The 25,773-nt window shown below is 39.0% G+C and overlaps 2 protein-coding genes across 2 annotated transcripts in view; one reads left to right on the top strand and one right to left on the bottom strand.

Moving 5' to 3' along the window:
- Positions 1 to 25,773, bottom strand: part of RYR3 (ryanodine receptor 3) — a 681,173-nt gene that overhangs the window by 522,696 nt on the left and 132,704 nt on the right. The gene's annotated exons all lie outside the window — the stretch shown is intronic.
- On the top strand, positions 1,711 to 2,667 carry LOC122740156 (small glutamine-rich tetratricopeptide repeat-containing protein alpha-like). Its single transcript, XM_043982016.1, has one exon. The coding sequence runs from the start codon at positions 1,726 to 1,728 to the stop codon at positions 2,665 to 2,667; it is 942 nt and encodes a 313-aa protein (XP_043837951.1). The 5' UTR covers positions 1,711 to 1,725.

Below are 25,773 nucleotides of genomic sequence, written 5' to 3' on the forward strand. Positions count from 1 at the left end.
TTATCCCTATGGTCAGAGGCTCACATCAACATCAGTTTAAGAACCTACTATGTTCCAGACACTATAATGAGCAAAGGGATATGAGGTCAAAGAGGAAATAGTCCTTGCCCTTACACAGTTTACAGACTATAGAGAGAAACTATAGGTACACAGATAAGGGTGCATTAGATAAAGTACTAAACCTGGAATTAGGAAGATCTGCATTCAAATTCAGCCTCAGTCACTTAGTAGCTATTTGACTCTGAGCAATTCAATTAACCACTCTGACTCAGTTTACTCATCTATAAAATAGTCATCATAACAGTGATGTTCGTTGAGAAAACTGAATGAGATAATATTAGTAAAGTATTTTGTAAACATTATAGTACTATATAAGCTGTTAAAATAGATACAAAATTAATACAAAGTAATTCTAGAGGAAGAAGGATGAGGGGAGCTGTAACAACTGCGGAAATCAGAAAAGGCATCTAAAACAGGCTGGTACTTGGTTGAGCCTAGAAGGGAGCTTGGGGTTAGAGGAAGCAGGTTTGAGAAATGAGGGCATTCAAGGATGGGGGACAATCTATGCAAAAGCACAGACAAGAGGCAGGAGATCTAATGTCCAGTGTAGTGAACAGCAAGTACGGCAATTTGGCTGGAACATAGAGTATGTTCAGGATGAATAATATGAAGTCAGTCCAGAGAAACTGAAACCAGATGATGAAGGGCTTAAAATGCTGATCGGAGTGTGCATTTTATCCTAGCCGCTCCAGTGAAACTTTCTGAATACAAGAATGACATTGTCGACTTGGTGCTCTAGGCATGTCAATGTAGCCGTGGTGTGAAAGATGAGTTGGGCAGGGAGTAAACTGGAAGCAGGCCAGGATTCCAAATAAGGGGCTGCCTTAATAATCCAGGCGACAGATAACAAGGGTCTGAACTAAGGTGAAAGCCACGTGAACCAACAAAAAAAGGACTGGAAAATTCATTTCCTGATATTTTCTGGGAGGTGTGTCAGGTATTTGTCATTTCACTTCTAAATACTCTTCTCCCTAAAAACAACAACAGGGGGCGTAGTAAATCTATTCTTAGTCCTGGAGTAACACGTATTTACAAGGTTTGCCTAACTTCTGTCCTTGGCACTTTACCACTCAGCTCAGTTCATTCTACTTCACACCACTTCCTACAAGTATAAACAGTCTTCTTTAACCTATTTTGACCTTTATCTTTTCTAACTCTTGCTCCTTTGCTTCAGAAAAAATTTCTTGAATCTCGCCTTCCATCTCTCGCTCACCTGTTCTTTGTCCCACGAGGGAGCTAAAGGCGACTTTAATTATGGCAGATGAGCATGGGAGTAATCCTAGTGACACGGCTGTATAATGAAAAAAAAGTATTATTTGGAAATGAAATTAGGCTTAAGAACAAGAGCATAAAACCGAGACGCTAATGGCAGCCTACCCATTTCCTGTCGGCCCGAAGGACCGGAAGAACAGTGTATCCCACTTCTCCCCGCCATACTTGAACCTGCCTGATCCAGGATCCCGTCATCATCTGCGCCTGCGCTCAGGTCACTCTGCGGCCGCGAGAACAGCGTAGGGGCGGAGCCAGGTGCTGCCTCCGTGCCATCACCATGGCAGAGGGGAAAAGAAGCATCAGCGCAGGCGCAGTAGGCGACAAAGTCGAGGAGGGGCTCGGCAGCTTGATCAGATCTTGAAAATCACAAGATCCATCTTCAGACCCATAAAGATGGAGAACAAGAAGCGCCTTGCTTATTCCATCATCCAGTATCTGCATGACCAGCTGCAGCATGGAGGCCTCTCCTCTGATGCCCAGGAGAGTTTGGAAGCTTCGATCCAGTGCCTTGAGGCAGCTTTTGAGGTGACTGTTGAAGACAAAAATCTGGCTATATCACAGACTCTGCCAGAAATATTTGAAGCTATCATAGGAAAAAAAGAGAGGACCTCCATCCATAGGAATTCTGAGCCCATCCCCGTCCCTGATGAAGCTACAACTGAAGCTGAGAGACTCAAGACAGAAGGAAATGAACAAATGAAAATAGAAAACTTTGAAGCAGCAGTCTCTTTCTATGGAAAAGCAATTGAATTAAATCCAGCCAATGCAGTGTATTTTTGCAACAGAGCTGCCGCCTACAGCAAACTTGGAAATTTTGCAGGTGCTGTGGAAGACTGTGAAAGAGCCATTAGCATAGACTCTAACTACAGTAAAGCCTATGGCAGAATGGGCTTAGCACTTTCAAGTTTAAAGAAGCACAAGGAGGCTGTACTCTATTATAAGAAGGCCCTTAAATTGGACCCAGACAATGAGACGTACAAATCAAACCTCAAGATAGCTGAGCAGAAAATGAAAGAGGTTCCCAGCTCTACAAGAGGCACTGTAGGCTGTAACATAGCTGGCTTGCTGAATAACTCAAGCTTCAGGAGTGTGGCATCAAATCTCATGAATAATCCTCAAATACGACAAATCATGGCTGAGGTGATGTCAGGTGGCCACAATCCTTTGGGAGCTGCTAGAGCCAGTCGTTCTCCAAATGCCGGTCCCAACCTCATCCAAAGAAGCCAGCAGTTTGCCCAGCAGATGCAGCAACAAAATCCAGAGTTGATAGAACAGCTCAGAAGCCAGATTAGGAATTGGACCCCCAGTCCCAGCAATGATAACCAGCAAGAATGAAAAGCAAAGGTTAGCACCATTGAGCATCAAGTCCTTTGATGTACAGACTGGAAGCCATGTGTTCTGCCATTTCTCCAGTTGAAATTTCCACGAGAGAAAAAAAAAATTATTGGACCTGCATGTTAAGATGGATTCTTATTTTCCTTTTCTTTCCTTCTCCTTTCCTCCATTCCCCAGACTCTATCCCCGCCTCCCCCCAAAAAAGAGGCAGCAAGGTATAAACACAAACCAGCATCCTCCCTCTTACTAGCTCTCTGAAAGTCAGTTTTAGAAGTATAGTAGGGCCTATGGGTGGTTCTCAGCCCCGTTTACTAGATATTTCAATTTTTCTGTTAAGAAGTCTCTACCATCTTGTGTTTGTGAGTCACACGCGCTGGTTACCTGAGGCTTTGGGGGTTGTGTTCATCTATTTTTTTAAGAGGAAAAAAGTATTTTCTTTCATGATTAGAAGTCAGTTTCTAAACACATATTCTCAGGTTGCATGATGTTCCCAGCATTCCTCCAGGTGAGTGTCCTGTTCTAATAATACTCATCAGCATTTACAACCTGGGGCATAAAGATATTGTCAGTGCAGTTTGGATTATCTTTACACGTGTGAAAAAGTTCAGTTGTGGATATGTATAGAAGCTTTTGTTAACCTGAACCTTTTAGGGGGAGTAGACATTCTTAAGACCAGTTTCTATAACTTTCTTCAAATTGAGAATCTTGATAGGAATTTGGTTTTTTTTTTTTCCCTCTGACCCTTTTTTTGCCAATGATCTCACAAACATCTAGTCACATAATCATGATTCATGTCTGATACCCACTAGTTCACCTGGTGGAGAGACATGAACTTCAATCATCAGTCTTATAACCCATCCACTGCTTACCTCATAGTCCCTTTGCACACAGTTGATAGTGGACACTTGGGTTTCTACTGGAGAGAATTGTCTGCCAAATTTCTCCCTTACTTGTGCAAAGAGAGTGGGACAACTAAGGGGCAACAGAGCCAGTAAACCACATTGGTCAGCTGCTAGACTCATGAAGGTGGCAAACAACATTTTATAGGAACTTGGCAGGGGGAGGGGGAGGCTGCAGTTGCCCATGTAGCAGTTGAATTATCTACCATTCTCATCAGTAGTGTGGATACATGATTGAAAATACTGGAGGACTTCACCTTCACCATGATAAGATAGAGTTTGTGTGAGGGGGAAGAAGAGAAGACATATATATGAGTCATGGAACTTATGATTTGGGGCACGTTGACTGTTTCTCAGTCTTGTATCACATGACTGAATGGAAAGCTCCATAGTTAGAAAGGGCAGATGTCCTCCTGTTGCTTTCAGAGAGCCTCTTCAGGAGATAAATGAGCTTTAAGTATTCAGGATGGCTAGCAGGAAACAAAATGATCAGTTATAATCTATCATCACCCACAATATTTTTAACTCTTCAGTTTTAACTGTGGTAAAGAATGCAATGTGTGGAGAATAAATATACATTGTGATTTTAAAAAAAAATAGTCATCAACTCCTGAAGTCCTTGAAAGTACCCAGGAGTACCCTCTAGAAGTGACCAAAAAAGTCTCCATTTATATATCTGCATTATTTGATGAAGCCTGCTTTTTCTCAAGTCCCACCATTGAAAAGAATTTATAAAGAATAAAAACACCACAGAACTATTTCTTATTTAATTTAATGGTTTAAGTGTTCATAGCTAGAAACACACAGAATTGGCATTTTCAATTTTAAAAGCATCCAATATTTCAGTAGCCTTGGATGTTAGTTTTATGGGTTAACCTGGGTCCTCTATTTTCCCATCTAGAAGAAAATGTGAGTTTCTATTGAAAACTATGTTTGTAGTATCGAAGAAACAACTCACAAATGAGCTGTACTCCTTATGTTCTATCGTCTGTGATGGGGCCTCTTTGTACTTAGCTTAGGGCTCCTGGGGTGACTTTATAGCAATCAATATTTGAGATAATAATGACAACTCACATTTATATAACACTATAAGATTTACAAAGTACTTTCCTCACAACAACCCAGTAAGGTAGGGAGTATTCCCTATTTTATAGTTTAGACAATAGGTTTACAGAGATTAAAGTGATTTGTAAGTAAAGCACTAATACTGAAATTAGTATCCTATTTTTAGGTTCACAGCTCTTTCCACTTTGTCATATAGCTTTGATTGCCTAATTTCTACTTCCTTTCTTGTTCTATAGCCTTCCTATATTGCCATATCTGCCCCTACCTCCTAATACTCCCCAAGCTTCACTTCAGTCATTTTTCAGTCATGTCTGACTCTTTGTTACCCCTTTTGGAGTTTTCTTGTTGGCAAAGATACTGGAATGGTTTGCCATTTCCTTCTATTTTACAGATGAGGAACTGAGGCAAACAGTTAAATCACTTGCCCAGGTTTACACAGCTAGTAAGTGCCTGAGGCCAAATTTGGACTGATGAAGATGGGTCTTCCTGATTCCAAGCCCAGTACTCTATACAGTGGGCCACCTAACTGCCCAAATGTCCAACCTTACCCTGTTAAAAAGTCTAACTCTCTTTTTCAGGAGCTTCCACTAAAATGACAAGTTTTGCAGAGTATGGCATCAAACACAAAAATATACACAACACACACACACACACACGCACACAAAATTTTCTGTTCTTATCAATAGCAAAACAGAGGAAGATGGTGGGATAGTGGTTTCCTGCCAGCCACCAGTAAATGTTTGGTACTTGGGGGTCTACTCATGAGATAACCATTTGATACCAGCAAAGAAGGTCTTATTTAACCTTTAGCCTCATTCCAGAAGGAAATAGAGTTGATCCTATCCCAAGTCATTCCCCAGTGTTTTAGTCTAGACTACTTAACCTTTAATTAAAGGTTGCACCATACTTCATAGGAATCTCACAGATGCTTTTGAAGTGCACATTTCAGAAAGATGTGAGTTGGCTTATTGTAAATGGATAGAAGCAGAGAAATGTCCTACGCATCTTAATAGATAGAGGGGTGAGAAGTCCTGGATTTTGATCTTAACTCCATGTTCATTTCCTAATGTGAGCTTGGATATACCATTCACTCTTTGCATCAAGAAAACAAAGAACCCTAATGAGTATAAAGCCCTTAGATAAATTTGAAAGTGTTCAACAGGTGTTTATGTTTGTAAATAATAATATTGAAGCCATTTATACCCCTAAAACGACAACTAATGACAACCATAAAGTATGTCACAGACCTAAGACCTTCACTTTCTAATTAACCATGTATGTGCCAGTCTGTAAAAACATTGTAGTACATTTATTGCCTAGTAGTTCATTAAGCAACTAGCATAACTACTCCCCCCATATTCTTTTCTCCTCTGTTTATAATTCCTTGGTTTATTCCTTCAGGAAAATTAAAGCAAAGAAAAGGAAAGGAAGACACTGGCTCCCTACTTCAATGGAGATATGGGAAGGTTGAGGGCTAAAACCCAGTCCATATAATCTATAATGAAATTAAATTTCTGGGCTTGAGTCATAGGATTTAAAATAATTACTCTACAAGCATAAACTGTTTACTCTATGGATGTGGCGGGTTGAATGGGGATAATATTACTATCTCAAAGCTTTGGTAAAAAATATTAAGAATAACAATTAGATCCATGCTTTCATTGATATAGGTAAGAAACTTCCTCTATTAAGGTAAATGACCACCTTTTCTTCAATTTGTAGTTTTACAGGATTTCAAAGAACACTGGGTTATTGACTTGCCCAAAGTCACACAGCCAGTGTGTCTCAGAAGTATTACTTGAACCCACTTCCTGGTTTTGAGCCCCTGAATAAAAAATAATAATTTTAAACCTCAGAAACTTCTGACTCTATACATGTACCTACTGTACCCAGAAAAGCACTTTTACAATCTTGTGATTTGGAAATGAATTATTCTTTACAAGTTGCCTTTTTTTAAAAAAGCATCTAATTTATTTAATGGTAAGTATACACTTCTAAGAATAGGTATCATCTCGGGAAAGGATTGGTCTATTACCCTTCTTTGCAGAGGATTCAGTGTGATTGCTACCCAAGACCCTAAAACATACTAGTTAAAACTGAGATCAATCTTTTCCAGTTTCCTCAATAGATGAGTTACCCACTAAACCTGAATACCCCCTGGGAATTGGGCCCTATCTGCACTGGTTCATACAAAAGAGACTCCCAGTTTATCTAATATCTAAGGGGACAAAATTTGAATATGGAGCCTCTAACTGCCTCCAGTGCATCACACTTCTCTTTTAGAGAGTCGGGATGGTATATTAGATGGAGTGCCATCCTCAGAGTCAAGAAGAACTTGGTTCACACCCTACTTCAGACACAAATGACCAACAATATAATCATGGGCAAGTCATTTAACCTCTCAATATCCCAGGAAACTATGACTGAATTGCAGATTTGCAACATTCTCTAACATCCTGTAGAGAGGATTTCTCTAGGAGCTCCCTATGCCAATGAAAGGCATGTTCCTTCTTTTTTTTTCTATTACTACACCCTCCTCCCCATACTCCATCCTTACTCCTTCCTATCAAAAAAAAGTACTACTCTTCTCATTTTGGTTTCAAGCAAAAACTAGTTAATTACTTAATGGGGATATTGTAAAGGGGACTTGATTAGATATGCATTGTACTAAGTGGTCTATGAGGTCCCTTCCAACTTTGAGATTAAATAACTCTGGAATGGGAGTTCAGAAGTGTAAGGTCTGTTGCTGAGCCAAGAAATGAATTAGACTCCAACAGTAACATCTTGATACCAGGAGTTTTCCATTGCACAATTACAGATAACAGGGAAATCAAATTAGCTTTCCTTCCTAGATTTTCCTAGATGAGTGAGGCATACAATTCCTCTCCTTCCTTTCCTAACAACTCCCCTAATTCCTCCTTCCCCCAAGCACACTAGCTTTCTAGAAGAGATTTTTTCCCCACTTTAAAGTAGAAAGTATTATTGTGGTAACACATTGAGGATGGCTGTAGAAAGTCACCTATTGTCTGATAACTTCATAATTATGGGTTCTGCCTCAGTCTCATTGAGGCACCAAAACAATCTCTGGGTTTCTAATTCCACTGAAAGGGAGAAAGACTTTAAATCATTTAGAGAGCCAGCTGTGTTGTGCTTCAGCTGTGGATGCAGTTCTGAAGTGTACTTGGCATATATTCTGGGACAGGACCTAGACTGCTTATGAAAGCTAAATTTCCTAGTGCTACAGAGGTTAAAAAAAAAGAATCTCATGATGATTTTATATGCATAAATAGGAAGATAAATAGAAAGATAAATTTGTGTGAAACAAGATATAGAGATGGAACAGATATTAGATATTAGATATCTCATTTCACCCCTATGTTTTATAGATAAGAAAGCTAAAGCCCAACACTGATATTAATTTGCATAAAGATACATGGTAGCAGATCAGGGAAAATAATAAAACAACAATCATAATAATAATGAATATGATGATAGCTAGCACTTATATAGCTCTTTAAAGTTTGTAAAGTGGTTTAAATATTTAAATAATAAATATTATTTCATTTTATCATCTCAACAGCCTAAGGAGGTAGGTGCTATTGTTATCCCCTCAGTCTACAGGTGAGGAAACTGAGATAGGCAGGGGTTAAGTGACTTTCCCAGGGTGACACAGCTAGCAAGTGTCTGAGATTGCATTTGTACTCAGGTCTTTTTCGCTCTAGCTCCAGAACTCTATCCACTGTGCCATCTCTTGTTGTTTGTCCTTCATTCTTGAAGAAGACCATGACATCAGGAGGTGGTGATATCAGTGATATCATGATATCAGTGATATGGAGTGAATTGCAGTGATGCATGATATGCAGTGAATTGGATTTAAGTGAGGGAGGGCTGTGCAAAGTCACCAACCTCATTCTCTCCAGAGCCATCTGGGCCCAGTGGCAAGATATACATCCGGATGACTAGAGATGGTCTCAGATGTTTAAGGTAATCGGGGTTAAGTGACTGGTCCAGGGTGACACAGCTAGTAAGTGTCTGAGATGAGATTTGAACTCAGGTCCTCCTGACTCTAGGGCTAGTGCTCTATCCACTGTGCCACCGAGCTGCCCTTACTGTGCTATCTAGTTGTTGCTTGTTGACTGATTAAATGATTGATTTGAACTCTAGTCTTTTGATTGTATTCATCCAGTGTTCTTTCTATTGTTATCATGTTGCCTTGCAGATATACATATATGTATAAAATATATACATAATATATGTATGCATACATACATATATACTTATAATCTCTTCCACTTTTTTTCTGTTTTGTATCTCATATGGTTAAATTTGGAATCATAGACTCTTAGAGCTAAGGGAGACCTTAGAAATTATCTCCATTGTACAGATGAGGAAACATTCTCAGATAAGTAAAAAGTGAACAGCTCAAGGCCACACAACAATAGCACCATTCTTTTTAAGTCTTAAAAACTCCATTCCAGAAAGACAGGTCTCCTATCTCCCAAACCCTACCTCCAAGATGCAAATAAAAAGAGAGGAGCCAACAGTATCTGCTTAGAGATAATAGAACTACACTGATTGTTTCATGGAACTGTGCCCACCTGCAATATCAAATGTGAACTTTGCTACTTGAATTGATGCCTCTTTCCTTTCCAGGAAATTAAACAGCAACCAGAATTAAAGATGAACACCACTCATATGCAAGATACCTGAAAATTTTACCTACTTAGAGCCTTAATTATAAATGATATTATTTCACCCCAGTTTTTTATTTATTTATTTTTCATTCATTCATCTATCTATCTATTTATTTACTTATTTATTTTAGTGAGGCAATTGAGGTTAAGTGACTTGCCCAGGGTCACACAGCTAGTAAGTGTTAAGTGTCTGAGGCCGAATTTGAACTCAGGTACTCCTGAATCCAGGGCTGGTGCTCTATCCACTGCACCACCTAGCTGCCCCTCACCCCAGCTTTTACCAGGTGAATATTTGAATATGTGGCTTTCCACTTCATCATCTTCTTTGGGGGATATTTTGAAATGGAATTCTAAAAGGGATAGAAAAAGAGGGCAGCTAGGTGGTGCGGTGGGTATAGCACTGGTTCTGATGTTGGGAGAACTTGAGTTCAAATCTCACCTCAGACATTTACTAGCTGTGTGAGCCTGGGCAAGGCACTTAACCCCAATTGCCTTAAACATCCTGGGCTATCTCTAGTCATCCTGATTTATATTTTACCACTGGACCCAGATGGCTCTGGAGATTAGAGTGAGGTTGGTGACCTTACACAGCCCTCCCTCACTTAAATCCAATTCAGTGAAAGTCATGACATCACCCCGATGTCATGGCCCTCTACAAGGGGGATGGACAAATAACAACAGAAAAAGAGGATGGAGGGTGTGCAAGTCTGGTATAGGCAACAGAAAAAAATGAAATAAATTTTGGTTAGGCTAGGCAAAATGTTTCTTGATTCTCATGATTTCCTTATAAGTCAAGCCTTCCCAGTATCACCACTTTAAAGCTAGGTATCAAGCAGGCTATGGTAATTACTATCTCCATTGAGTCGGGTGAGATCATTCTTCTGGGTTGCAAACATTTTAAAGTTTTAAGACAAATTTCCTTAATACATTTCTATGGCTCAGTTTTAGCTTTTAGAGAGAATTCTATACCTTTTATCATCAATTCTTTTCCCAAGTGTATGAATCCTCCTGACCATTTTTTCCCCTCTCAGTAGGCCTTTCCTAATTATCCCTGCCTATATTCTACTCATCAACACAATTTCTCACCCACAGTTCTCCCTTTAATCCAATTCTTTAATTAAAAAAATTAATTTTTGTTATCTTTATTCTCAAGAGATTAACTTCTTTAAGACCCAGGATCATATTTACTCTTTATATATTATACAACATTCAGGCATTAGGTAAATCCTCATTGGCAGGTTACTGATTGCTTATGTTTTTAGACCCAAGAGCCTGAGAATCAACTAATTAACCAACTAATTAATCAAACAGTATTTGTTAAGCACTTATACTATGTTCCAGGTAGTGTGCTAAGAAGCTTGTATAGGAGCTAGCATCATGGTGCCAAATTCGGATTCATGGGCAGTGAGGTCAAATCTTGGCTCACTAATCACTGCGTGACCTTGGACAAGTCTATTATCCTTTCTGAGCTTAAGTTTCCTCATCCCTAACATGGAGGGATTGAACTGAATAATCTATAGTGTATCTTCCAGCTCTAAAGCTATTATTCTCTAATCCCAGTTTATTGGAAAAAAGCACCCAACCAAGAACTAATAAGAAAAAGAAAACAAATCCCAAGTTCTAAGAAGTCCTAGCAGTGCCACTGAATTACTGTGAACATGGAAAGGTCATCTAAGATATCTTAACCTCAGCTGTCTTATCTGTAGAAGTCAGAATTTGGAACAGATGACCTCTAAGATTTTTTTTCCAACTCTAAATTTCTATTATCATATGACTCTGAATCAAAGATGATAAATTGTATTCTGAAGTAGCTTTGTGAATTGCAGCCTTAGTGTGGACAAGAAGAAAGACAAGGGAAGGAATCTAAACTAACTGAATTTTGATAATTTAAATGGACAAGAAGGAGGATGATCATATACAAATTAAATGATAAGCTCAGCTCTCTGAACAACATTCCTTAAATAGACCTTCCTCTGGAGGTATAATGTCTAGCTTCTTAAAACTGTGGGTCATGACCCCATAGAGGGGCAAATAATTGAATGTGGGGGTTGTGAAAAATTTGGTAACAGTAAAAGGTCATGTATACCTATTTTATATACCTGCATACCCAGGGTAGAGTAAAAATGTCTTGGGCAAATATGTGTCACAAGGGGACAGCTAGGTGGCGCTGTGGATAAAGCACCGACCCTGGATTCAGGTCCTGGATTCAGGTCCTGAGTTCAAATGTAGTCTCAGACACTTGACACTTACAAGCTCTGTGACCCTGGGCAAGTCACTTAACCCTCATAGCTCCCCCTCCAAAAAAAAGGGGGGGCTCGAGTGGAAAAAGTTTAAGAAGTCCTGGTATAGTGGATAAAATATTGGGCCTTGACTCAGGAAGACCTATATTTAAAACCAGCCTCAGATACTACCTGTGTGATCTTAGGGTAGTTATTTAACCTCTGTACCTCTGTTTCCTCAACTGTGAAATGGGGATAATATAGCACCTACCTCCGAGGGTTATGGTAAGGAACAAATAAGATCATATTTGTAACACATTTAGCACAGTGTATAACAAATAGTAGGTACTTAATAAATGCTTGTTTCCTTCCTTCCTTTCCTAAATGTAGCATGTAGGTAGACCAGAGTAGTTATATGGGTAGGTTCCTTTGTGAAGATGTGTTTTAAATTTTCACAATCTCTTTTGAACTTTGGGAATTTAAACCTCAAATGTTATCTATTCCAAATCATGAATCTTCCATATACTGTCCCTAACAAGTTCTACCTGTTGCTTGAAAATCTCCACTAGTGAGGGATTCCCTACTTTCCCAGGCAACCCATTCTGCTTTTGATGAGGTCTAATTGTTGGGAAATGATTTTCCTTTATTAATCTCAAACTCCCTTCTTTATAGCTTTACCTTGGCCCAGATGAAACAAGTTTCATACCTCTTGCCTTGATAGCTTTTCAGAACTTTAAGATAGCTACCACACTTTTCCTAAACCTTTTCTTCTCCAGGCTAAACACCCTTAATATAACATGGTTTTCAATCTCTTCACCAGGCTAATCGACCCTCTTCTGTCACCCGATATCTTACTTATCCCACCTAGCATCATATATATCTTCATGCAACTCACTAATAAAAATGTTTATGAGAATTGGGCTAAGTCCAGAATTGCACTGTGATGTTCCATAAGGTTGGCATGAATCCTTTAATCACTACTTGGGTCTAGTTATACAACCAGTTCTGAATTCATATAACTGTATCTAATCCACTGTCTTCGTTCTTGTCCAAAAGAATATAAAAGAGGCTGTCAAAATCCTCAGTGAAATCCAGGTCTGTTAATGTCATAGTGTTCTTCCAACCATAGAATTTCTTAATAATATTATTAATGAGAATAATTATTGTTGTTATAACAGCTTTCACATGGTACTTTAATGTTTGCAAATGACTTGACAAATATTTTTATTTTATCATCACAACAACCCTGGGAGGTAGATATTATTATCCCCATTTTATAGTTGAGGAAACTGAGGCAGATAGTAGTAAAGTGACTTGCCTAGGATCACACCACTAATAAGGATATAAGATATAGGATGCTGGATTTTAAATCAGTTATTCCTGATTCTATGTCCAGCACTCTATCCACTAAGCTACCTGGTATCAGTATAACTGGCAAAAAGGAAAATATTATCATATTATCATTGGGGCAATAACATTGAAAACCCCTAGATATTCTGGGGGATAGATATACCTTTGTAATATATAAAACAATCATCCATTCATATTTTAGCTGTAATTGTTTTTATTTGATCAGTGTAAGACACTTAAAAGTAGGGATCATTTCACTGAAGCAGCTAAATATCACAGCAGATATAGCTCTGTATCTCAAATCATGAAGACCTGAGTTCAAATCCAACCTCAGATACTCCTTGCTTCAAAACCCTGGGCAGTCATTTAATCTCACTGTGCCTCATTTTTCTTATCTATAACATTGGAATAATAATTGTACTTACCTCCTCCCAAGGTTGTTGTGAGGATAAAACAAGATATTTGTAAAGTTCTTTGCAAATTTTTAATTGCTAGCCACTATTTTTAAAAAAAATGATATCCCAGTACCTAGCACATAATAATCATTTAATAATTGCTCATTGATTGACCAGCCAACAGAGAAAGTCTAGAGGCAAGTGTTGATTGAGGGAGGGGCAAAAAAGAAAAGATAAAGGCTGGACATATAGGACATTTATGGGGAACGGCAGATCCATGTGAGAACACGGAAGTGTTTATTTCATCTTTTGTAAAGAATTCTGCTTTAACCATCCATGGAAAAACACCTGCTGCCTTACTAAACCTTCCCAGTAGGATTGATTCCCTTTATATCCTACTCTCCTTACTAACACACACACACACACACACACACACACACACACACCTGTTTTATAAGTAAGTTTGTTTGCAAACAGGAAGCCACAGAAGTGGGAGGGTGTGAAAATAGGCGATCTGGAGGACAACTTTGCAAGGCAAGAACACATCCAGAAACTCGTTTAGAAATACAGTCCACTTTGGGAGAGCCAATGACCAAGGCAAGAAGGCACCTAGCAGGCAAGAAAGGAGTTGAAGCTTACCCACTCAAGCCAACTGCTGGTTATAAACAGTCTTGGCCCTGCCGAGACATACCACTGAGCCCTCCTTTCCCAGGGGAACAGAAGAACTTCTGCCAAGAAATGCTGTCAATACAGCTGCAAAGTGATCCTGCTGGTGATAACAGTTATTTGATGGAAATCCACACACAACACCTGATGACTCTCCAAAGAGCCTATAAATAGAGCTGGGGTTTCCGTTGTCAGCTTACTCCCCCCAGGGAGAGCTGGATCAAAGCCTCACCCCATCTTCGGAACATACCTCTGGCACTTGTAACAGGTCACCAGCAAGTCAGCCATCAGGGCACGCCACAGCCTTCCTGGGCACAGATGAAAGGGTTATACTATAAAAAGTCACACTCCACCTCCCCACATCACTGGACCTAAGCAGGCCATAACCATATCTGGGAAGAAAAGAAGGCCCATTTCAACTGTGATATTTGTCATCTGCCTTCATTTGTTTAACTATCTCTTTTCCTCTGCAAGGAGATGTACAAGTGGCAACAACAGGTGAGGCAGATTTGTGAGAAATGCAAATATGATCCTTACATTCACAGTAGATTTTTTAACAGACTACTGTGACAAATACTTTCCTGGTAGTTTTTGGCAAAAAATTGCCTTGGAGAGCGAAGTTATTATGGAATGTACCCCAAATTTAACAGTAGAAAACTCTTTTTTCCTTAAAGACACAAACTTTTGTTATAAGCTACGTGCAAGGTGCTGTGCTAGATGCTGGTGGTACAAAAATTTTTAAATGACACAGTTTAATTCAATAGACATTTACAGAGAATTTAAGGAATTTTGTTCCACTTCAGTCTTCCTGTGGAATTTTGTGGTCATAAATGCTAGTGACAGATGAGGGCTACCATCATTCTATGAACCAAAGGAAGAACAATGGTCCATACTCACTGATTTTTTTTCTAATGAAAAACCAGCACACTGGTAAAGGAATTGAAGTTAAAAGGACCCTTTCTATGTAGATAGTAGGAAAAGAGCCTTAGAGTTGTGGGTGAAGTTTTAGGTAGAAAGCAAAGGTTTATTTTGTGGTTTGGTTGTGATATAGAGGTTACAGGGTGGAATAGATCAGTGTAAAGAATGTCATGGGGGGCAGCTAGGTGGCGCAGTGGATAAAGCATCGGCCCTGGATTCAGGAGTACCTGAGTTCAAATCCGGCCTCAGACACTTGACACTTACTGGCTGTGTGACCCTGGGCAAGTCACTTAACCCCCATTGCCCCACAAAAACAAACAAACAAACAAACAAACAAAAAAGAATGTCATGGTCCTAGAGTCAAAGACTATGGGTTCAAATCTATCACTGATATTTGATATATGTTACCTTCACCATGTCATTTTTAGTTCCCAGGACCTCAGTTTCCTGATCTGTAAATTGAGTGGTTTAGTGGTCCCATTTCTATTTGTTTGGCACCATTGCTGTAGAGAATGGATGAAGGGTCAGACGTTAATCAACAAGTAATTATTAAATACCAACTATGTGTGTCATTGTGCTAAGCAGTGGTTATACAGAGACAGAGGGGACATTTAGGTGGCACAGTCAATAATAGAGCACTGTGCTTATAATCAGGAAGACATCTTTGTGAAATTGAATGTAGACTCGAACACTTACTAGCTTTGTGACCCTGGGCAAGTTACTTAACCCTGTTTGCCTCAGTTTTTCATCTGTAAAAAGAGCTAGAGAAAGAAATGGCAAACCATTCCAGTATCTTTGCCAATAAAACCCCAAATGGGGTCATAGTCAGACACACCTGAAACAACTCAACAACAACATAATACAAAGAAAGAAAAAACAATCACTACTATCAAAGAGCTCACAGTTCTCTCTAATGGGAAACAACATGTAAACAACTATATACAAATAAGATTTTTGCAGGATAAATTTGGACTAATCTCAGATGGAAGGCACTAAGATTGAGGAGGAACGGGAAAGACTTCTTGTAAAAGGTGTCATTTTAGCTGTGACTTGAATGAATCCCAGTATGATGAGCAACAGTCCAGGTGAGATGTGATAAGGACCTCAACAAGGATGGCAGCCATGTGAGTGGAGAGAAAGAAGTGGACATAAAAGATGTTGTGGAAACAGGATAGAGAGCACTTGGGAAATGATTGTATGAGTAAGAATGAAGAGATGAGGATGATGTCATAGTTACATGCTTTGGTGAGAGAAATATAGTGCTGACCTTGACAGAATTAGGGAATTTAGGAAAATGGGTGGCATAAAATCGACTCAGCCTATCAAAGACTCTGCTAGTAAAGCACAATTTTCCAACTTAGGCAGGAAAGGCTTTGCGTATAAGCTCAGTGATGAATTATAGGTTTGTCACCCAAGGATCAGCTTATCTAAATGTAGAGAGGCTTACAAGATTTCAGGTGATGAATGCTTCAGTCATGCTAACCTATGAGTATAAATTCATAATGCCCCATAGTCCTATATAGTCCCCTTCTGTGTTCAGTACAAGGGGTTCAGTGGTAGAAAAAGAGGACTAAGGGTATTAGGTATCACTATTTGTGCAACACCATCAAATTTTAAATCAACACTCTCCATGGGCAATCACTGTCCAATGACCATTGAGGCAACACACTACTGGAAAAACTGAACCATATGTCCACATCTGCCTTTTTGTTATGATTGAAATGAGAAGAAAGCACAAGTAAATGTAAAAACGTCTTGCTGATTATTCTTAAATATTTGAACAAATGTCATCAAAAGATAAAAAGAAATGTTATTTAATGAATCCCTTGGTCATATTTCCTTGAAATGTTTATGATAAGCAAGTAGACTGCTATGAATATAGCACATAATAACACATTTATATAGCACTTTAGGGTTTAGAGAGTACTACATGTATATACATATACACATGTACATGCACATGTAATCTCACTCAATCATCAAAACAACCCTATGAGATAAATATTCTTATTATTCCCATTATAGAGAAGAAGAAATTTGAGCGGAGAGAAATTAAATGAATTAAGATCACACCACTAATACAAGTTAAATTGCAACACCCATTATAGAGAATGACGGAGTACAAAGTTCTACCTATGAACATGATGAGATACTCCAAATGAAGTACATAGGAGTCAAGGATTTTTCTAGTTTAGGGTATAAACTTGTTCATCAATATTCTCCCAGTGATGCCATATGTCTACAAATCATGGAACACAATGATCTCAGAAGAATTAAAATTAAAAACAGCTCAGAGGGCAATGGAAAGACACATGGTGTGTGTCTAAACAGGCTGCTGTATATTACCATTGACAAGTTGCATTCAAGAAATAGAATGAAAGATATTACCAAGGATGTAGATCACCATAAAAAGAGGAGGGCTGACCACATTGTGAAATGAAGGACAACAGGTGGACAACTCCAATGATACAGTAGCTCCCTCAAGATATTAAAAGGAACAAGAGTAAGCACTCTGAAATCAAATAAATGCAATGACAGAGCAAGATATATATTTTCAGACTTGGCCAATGTGGAAATTTGTTTTGTTTGAATATTCATAGTTTGTAATAATTTTTCCATGGAAGCAATGGGAGGAAGAAGGGGATCAATAATAAGGTTCTCCAAAAAAAAAAGAAGAAAAGAAGATCTTCTTTTCAAATCCAATCAAAGCATTAAAAACTGCACAGAAGAAAATAGAAAGAAAACCAGAAGGAAACAGAGATGCTGAATAGCTTTATAAGTTACATGTTGAATTTATTATATTCTTAGAAGAAAAGCAGGGGCAGCTAGGTGGCACAGTGGATAAAGCACCGGTCCTGGATTCAGGAGGACCTGAGTTCAAATCCGGCCTCAGACACTTGACACTTACTAGCTGTGTGACCTTGGGCAAGTCACTTAACCCTCATTGCCCCGCAAAACAAAAACAAAACAAGAAAGAAAGAAAGAAAAGCAAGCTGCAGGTAATAGAGATTTGTGTATAATCAATCCTCTTTTTTGTTCTATTCTTATATGGTAAAGCTCATTTTATTTATTTGGTGTCTTAAGAATAAAAAAATTAAAGAGAAAAAAACCCAATTATACAGAAAATATATCATGGGGCAGCTAGGTGGCGCAAGGGATAGAGTACCAGCCCTGGATTCAGGAGGATTAGAGTTCAAATCCAGCCTCAGACACTTGACACTTACTAGCTGTGTGACCCTGGCCAAGTCACTTAACCCTCATTGCCCTGCCAAATATATGTATATATAGTGGACAAAAGTCTTAGAGGATAAGAAGGCATCTAAAGATTGTAATATTTGTCCATGCCTTTGCTTGCATTTTTCTCTATGCCAGGAATGGCTTCTCTCCTCCTATCTCCTTCCCATCCCACACTTTCTTCCTTCCCCAACCAAAGCTATCTGAAGTCCTTTCCTTCATGGGAAGCCAAAATCAGGTTCCATCTTCTCTTTGAAACCTTATTTGACTCCCCCCTCTCCAGATGAAAGTGATATCTCCACAGATCTCTCAGTAGGGGGCAGCTAGGTGGTGCAGTAGATAAAGCACCAGCCCTGAACTCAGAAGGACCTGAGTTCAAAGCCTACCTCAGACACTTGACACTAGCTGTGTGACCCTGGGCAAGTCACTTAACCCTCATTGCTCAGCAGAAAAACAAAAACAACAACAAAAAACTCTTACTAAATCTCTTCTGTTTTTCTAACTCTCCCTTCTATCCGAGTAATTTATGCACCTGTCTTATCCTACCCTACCAGATTACCAGTTCCTTGAAAATCCTGCCTGTGCCATTTCCCATCTTTGTATCTATAGCACCTAACACGATATCTCTTATGTTTGTTATTGTTCAGTCATTTCAGTTGTATCTGACTCTTTGTGACCTTGCATGTAATATGTACTTAATAAATGTTTGTTGAATTGACTTGAGCTCTGTTGGAGGAATAGACATTCTCTCCAATGGAATCACAAATCAAAGTATCATAGAAGTAAATTCCTATACAGCACATTGAAATGGGTTTATTCTTTATTTGGACCTGGTCATGTATCTCTCTTTGAAAGAGGATACTGTTTTTTCAGTGTTACCTGTAATCCCCAAGGTGCTGAACACATTAAGTGTTCGATAAATATTTATGTTTATACACAGTGAGAGTAAGACATTATTGAAGGAACAGGTCATCTCTTAGGCACTTAGGTGGTATAGTTTATACAGCACTAGACTTGCAGTCAGTAAGACCAAGTGCTGTCTCAGATGCTTTCCAGCTGTGTGAGCTTAGGCATCATTTAACCTCTCCTAGCTGCAGGACACTGATAGCCTTCTGACTGCTTCTAGCCTCAGTTTCCTCATCTAAAAATAGGATTAATAAATATCAGCTACATCCCAAAGTTGTTGAGAAGATCAAATAAGGTAATATTTAAAGAATGCGGGTTATGCTAGTTATCATCATCATCACCACCACCACCACCACCACCATGCCTGTCTCAGCTTCCATCTTAGGTGTCACAATGGTTCTAGAAGAGTGCTAAACAAACCAAAACCAACCATAGTAGAACATCTGTGAAATAGGCTGGCATAGAAAGAAGAAGGAGGCAGGGCACCCACTAGAACGTTACTGAGCTAGTGTCTAGCAAAGAGTTATGCATCCTGCTCTCTGAGTTCAACAATTTACCAGTGGGAGAAAGAATTCTACTCTGAGAAATGTTTACATCTCACTTTCAGTTTGGCATGACAATTAGATAAAAATAAGGCTGGTAGAAACACATGGTGATTGCTCATCCCTTCCACTAATACAAGCTCTCTTCACACATCAGGCTTTTCTTCTTTAATCTATTATGGATGACTCGTCTTGTGTTTTAATAATGAGGATGAACTTTAATGACTAAAGTTTGTCTAAACTTGTAACAAATAATTTTCAATATCCTGACGTAGTGAATTATTAATTTCTACAGTGTAAACTACCTGCTTTTATATTATAGTTCATCTAAAAACTTCCCAAATATGGTGCTGTGGACATGTTAAGTCAGTTTATTTTTAATATATATTAGGAAGGATACCATCAAGAGAATTGCTAGGAAATCAGCCTCAAATATGAAATTATGCAGTCCTGCAACATTCACTTCATGTATAAATACCCGTCCAAATCTTTGTTCTATCATGTGACACTGAATATAGATACTATTGAAATACCTTAGCAAGGGGAAAAAAATAAGACAAACATATAATGGTTCTTGGTTACTTTATCTCATTCATACTAATAATGTCCCATGAAGTAGGTACTAAATATTCCTTTTCAACCAATAATGTTCTTTTCCAACAGAACGGAAGCAAAACAAGAAGTAGAATTTCTTTGACTTCTTGGTCTTTATAGATCCACACCTATGAATATATACTCAAGATCGTTCTAATGTGGTGGCAAAGTGAATAGGGTACTAGACTTAGAGTTGGGAAAGTTCTTGGGTTCAAATCCTATCTCAGACACTTATTAACTATGTGACTGTAGGCAATTTATTTAACCTCTATGTATAGTCAGTTTCACATTCACAGTTCTTACAGGCTGGCCATCAATAATTAAAAGAAAATTTTTGAAGATTTGCAGCATACTGTGGAAAATCACAGACAACGTCCATATGTAAAGAAAACAAAAAAATTGATGTCATAAATACTATGTATTATTAATCTCTTTTGGCAGTTAGTACCATAAGTATACATACATAAATTTATTTAAATTTTGTTAAAACTTTCAGTGCAGTAAAGAAGTATTGGCTACACACTCCTTGGGAACACCTCCTCCTTGCCTCTCTGCCAGCCAAACTCTGTCACATGATTTTCTCCCTCACTGATCTTGTATCTTGAGATTTTGTAGGGGATGGAAATCCAGAAAGCAGTTGCTGCAGTTACACTTGCAAGGCTATACAAAGTGTGTGAGATACTAATCATTCTTTGGTAGAAACTGCAACTTTTTAATGGGTGTAGTGTGTTTTTTTACTTGGTTTTTGTGTGTGTGTGTTAAATAAACATAATCAGAATTATTTTTTTAAATAAAGGTTTAAGGCGCTGCCTAGAGTTATTCACAGTTTTTCACACTTCTAAAATCAGAGGGTTGGAACTGATGGCCTCTAAGGTTCATTCTGAGCAGCTAGGTGGTGCTGTGGATATAGCACTCGGCTTGGAATCAGGAAGACTCTTCATGAGATTGAATTGGACTCAGACACTTACTAGCCATGTGATCTTGGGCAAGTCACTTAACCCAGTTTGCCTCAGTTTTTCATCAATAAAATGATCTGGAGAAGGAAATGGCAAACCACTCCAGTATCTTTGCCAAGAAAATCCCAAATGGGCTCACAAAGAATTGGACACAAATGAACAATAAGGTTTCTTCTAGATCTAAATTTATGGTCCTATGATCCATGACCCTGAAAGTTCATGGACCATTTGATATAGGTCCTCTGAGAAAGCTCTCAAGTTAGCAATGGCAATCTAGACAGTTATATGGGAGTATTTGGGAATTATCTTCATAGGGATATGGGAGAAAGGAAAAGGAGGAGGTCAAATCAGATGATATCATGACTTGCACAGAACTGGATTTTTAAGTGAGGGATGGCTGTGCAAGGTTGCCAACCTTATTCCCTCCTCCAGAGCCATCTGGGCCTAGTGACAAATTATAGATTAGGATGACTAGAGATGGCTCCGGATGTTTGAGGCAATGGGGGTTAAGTGGCTTGCCCAGGGTCACACAGCTAGTAAGTGTCTGAGGTGAGATTTGAACTCAGGGCCTCCCAACTTCAGGGTGAGTGCTCTATCCATTGCATCACCTAGCTGCTCCAGGTCAACGGGCTTTTCCTCCCTTGAGGACTCATGGGCCAATTGTCTATCTTCTGGTAAGAACACAAAATGATCAGGATCCACTGAGAGTCATGAATCTTAGCACACTTATGCAGGTTCATTTGGAGCTCTGCAAGGTAGGACAATTCCTCATATAGGGTCTTTAGGCCCAAAAAGCCCTTCCTGATATTCTTGCAGCTTTCATTAGAGCAGCAGCGAAACCAACCAAGTCAAAGGGGGCCATAGGAATCTAGCCATTGCTTTACAATGCCAAACTGAACTCCTCCTACATAAAGTAATGTTGATAGCATAGGTTTCTGTAACAAGTATCTTATTTTCACCATCTTTTTAAACCCTCAGTGCTGCTTAATACAAACTATATAGAAAATAGACTTTAGGCTAACTCATCTCTCATAGTCTTTGAAAGCTCTGTACTTCTTTGGCTTTGGTCTTAGAACTTAGTTTTGGGGTTTTTCCCCCCAAAGTATATGGCCTCCTGTTGAGAAAGAATTTTAATACATCTTTATTCCCATTTCCTGGGTGGGAGAACTGAGACACTATGCATTTTGCTCATATGCTGAAATTCTGAACCTCTAAATAAACCTTTGACTTAAAAGTACCTTCAAAAGGTACAACTAGGTGGTACAGTAGATGGAGCACTGGGCCTGGAGTGAGGAAGACCTGAGTTCAAATAAGGACCCAGACACTTACTAGCTGTGTAAGCCTGGGAAATTCATTTAACCTCTGTTTGCCTCAGGACACTTACTAGCTTTGTGACCCTGGGCAAGTCACTGAACCTCTGTCTGCCTCTGTTCATCTATCAAATGGGGATAATAACAATAGCACCTACCTTTCAGGATGGTTTCGAGGATCAAATGACATAATAACTATAAAGTATTTGGCATGGTGCCTGGCACATAGTAAACACTATGGAAATGTTACCTCATCTTTATTATCATTATTGTTACTTCCCTCTAAAATGTTCTCATGATATATGTTTTGTTCTCATTATATTTTCTGAAAGTCTCCAAAGTACTGCAAAAAGATGTTGGGATGAAGATTGCCCAAATTCATAGTTAATCCAAAATTCGACAGCAAAACTAGGAATCGAATCTCATTTTTCCCAATTCCTGTTCTTGTCCGGTATTTGCTGGTATATATTCTTTCTCTAGAATGCCTCCTCCCCTCTGCTCGCTCCTTCTTTCCTGGCACCATGGTGAGCGTTCCCATCTGACTAATACTGATATGAAAGGATCAGAAATCAAAACCTCCATTTGGTGCCTGAGAATTAATTAAAGTTTGGGAATATGACAGTTGCTGAAAGTGTCACTATATTCTCAATTTTCCCATTCTCCCAGGATCCTAGTGCAGTGGCCACTGCCAATGAATACATTACTCTTGCTGCTTTTGAGGTTAATGGTAGCCCGACTCCACCTTTTATTCTACTAGAAACCCAAAGTAGAGTTAAAGGAAGTAGTTTTGCATACAACTTCCCATCTTTCACTTACCATGTGCAGGGTCCCTTGATAACTAACAAGGCAGTTCTGGATAAGAGGACAAATCCACCAAAGCATCAACCTTTTGTCTAAGATCATCATGCAGGATCCTGATAGCAAATCATCAATAAGCATTTGTTAAGCACCCACCTACTGTGTGGCAGGCGCTGTGCTAGGTGTTGTAGATACAGAAGCAAAATTACATAATTCCTGCTCTTCAAGAGTTTACATCCTATGAGGGGAGACAATACATCCATATGAAATCCCGTACAGAGTAAATACATGAAGATAGACAGACTGGAGTAGGACAGAGCTGACCTTGAAGCTAACGAGACCTAAATTAAAGTCGTGCCTCTGACACATACTGTTCATGTGACCTTGGGACAAGTTGCTTAACTTCCTAGTATTTTAAGCAACTCTCTAAGACTATAAATTGCAGACATGATGCCAACCTGAAATGGTAGAGGGAGTTTCCTCACTCAGGAGTTCACTATACCCAATGGAATGGAACTTCTCACCTGTCTTCTCATCTTGGAATATCCTTCCACCATGTTAGCCCCGCTTCTTTCATTGGTGAGTTCATTCCCTGGGGCCTCCAGTTTGGCTGAGTCATAGAATTTGGGAAGAGGGAGTAACATAATGATATTGAAAGTAAATTGAATAATCAGCTCCCTGTATGGTGTTATTTTAGGGAATGACAGATTTACTCCCTTGCCCTTAAAAATCCCTCTGATCATCAATCCACTATTATGATTTCATTCCTTTGGATTTTAAAGGCTTGTCTTCAAGACTTTCCTAAGAGAACAGATTCCCTGGAAGAAATTCTCTTAAGGTATTAGCACCTCGGTTATCAGCTAACAGGACAGGCATCTGGTGGACAGCCCAATGAGATCAGGGTGCTGTAGGGAATTGGATACAACACAGAAAGGTGTGTGTGTGTGTGTGTGTGTCCAAATGTAGAAAAGTGGGTAGAGAAAGAATGGAAGAGAGATGGAAGAAAAATACTAATAGAGGAGATAGGATTTTTTTTGGTTATAGACAAGTTTTTCCTAATACCTACTGGTGTAGCCCAAGTACTTAACTCAGTCCATCACCATTTCCCTCTGTTAAACCCTTCTTTCTGTGCCTAAAGAACCTAATAATAAAGACTAAGTGCCTTAATCTTGTTGTGTGGGACTATTTCTTTTTTTCCTCTCCTTTTTTTTATTTTAAAGTTATACATGAGTAGTCATGCAAAACATCTCCACATTAGCCAGGTTGTGAAAGAAAACAAGCAAAACAAAACCTCAGATTAAGGAACTATCAAAAAAAATATGCTTCAATCTGTTTTCAGATACCATCAGTTCTTTCTCTGTAGATGGATTGCAATTTTCATAAGTCGTTTAGAGTTATCTTGGATCATTACATTGCAGAAAATAACCAAGTCATTCACAGCAGATCATCTTACACTATTGCTGTTATTTTGTATACAGTATATTTCACTCTGCATCAGTTCATGTAGGTCTTTCCAGGTTCTTCTGAAAGCATCCTGCTCATCATTTTTTTTTGTTTGTTTGTTTCCGATAAAAGTAACTAACAAAAAAAGTTATGTTTCAATCTGTATTCAAATACCATCAGTTCTCTCCCTGTACATGGATTGCATTTTTCATAAGACCTTCGGAGTTGTCTTGGATCACTGCATTGCTGAAAATAACCGAGTCATTCAAAGCAGATCATCTCACAATATTACTGTTATTTCGTATACAGTAGATTGTACAGGACTGTTTCTAACAGCCCTGGTTATTCTGTATGTGAACTGTAACTGGGGAGACTCCTTACAATCTGACTGATCTTATCATTCCAACAAAACTGCTCTTTCCAAAGTTTACTAGTGTTCTCTTTGTTGTCAAATCCAATGGCCTTTTCTTAATCCTCATTCTCCTTCACCTGAGTGTGTATCACTCTCTATCTCTTGATATTCTCTTCTCTTTAGGTTTTCAGGACACCACTGTCTCCTGGTTTTCCTCCTATCTTCCTGTTTCTTCTCTGTCTCCTTTGCTGGATCCTCCTCTAGATCATGACCTTTAACCTTAGGTGTCCCTTAGGATTCTGGCCTGGGCCCTCTTCTCTTCTCCCTTTATGCTACTTCGCTTTGTGATCTCATCCACTCCCATTGATTTAATATCTTTATGCTGATGATTATCAAATCTTTCTCTTCTGCCCCAGACTCTCTGCTGACAACCAATCTCACATCTCTAAATGCCTTTGGATATCTTGATCTGGATGTCTAGTAAGCATCTTAAACTCCATATGTCTAAAACATAACTCATTATCTTTTTCCCCAAACACTTCCCCCTTCTACCTTCCCTTTTACTATAAGGGCAACATCCTCCTCCTAGTCCCTCAGACTCTCAGCCTAGGAATCTTCCTGGACTCCTCACTGTTTCTCACCCCAGTATCCAAGCTTTTGCCAAGGCCTATCAATTTCACTTTTACAATATCTCTAGTATGTGTCTTCTCTCCTCTGACACTGCCAGCACTCCAGTACCAGGCCCTCATCACCTCATGCCTAGAT

Source organism: Dromiciops gliroides, chromosome 2, assembly GCF_019393635.1.
Source record: "Dromiciops gliroides isolate mDroGli1 chromosome 2, mDroGli1.pri, whole genome shotgun sequence".
In the NCBI taxonomy this organism is placed as follows: Eukaryota; Metazoa; Chordata; class Mammalia; order Microbiotheria; family Microbiotheriidae; genus Dromiciops; species Dromiciops gliroides.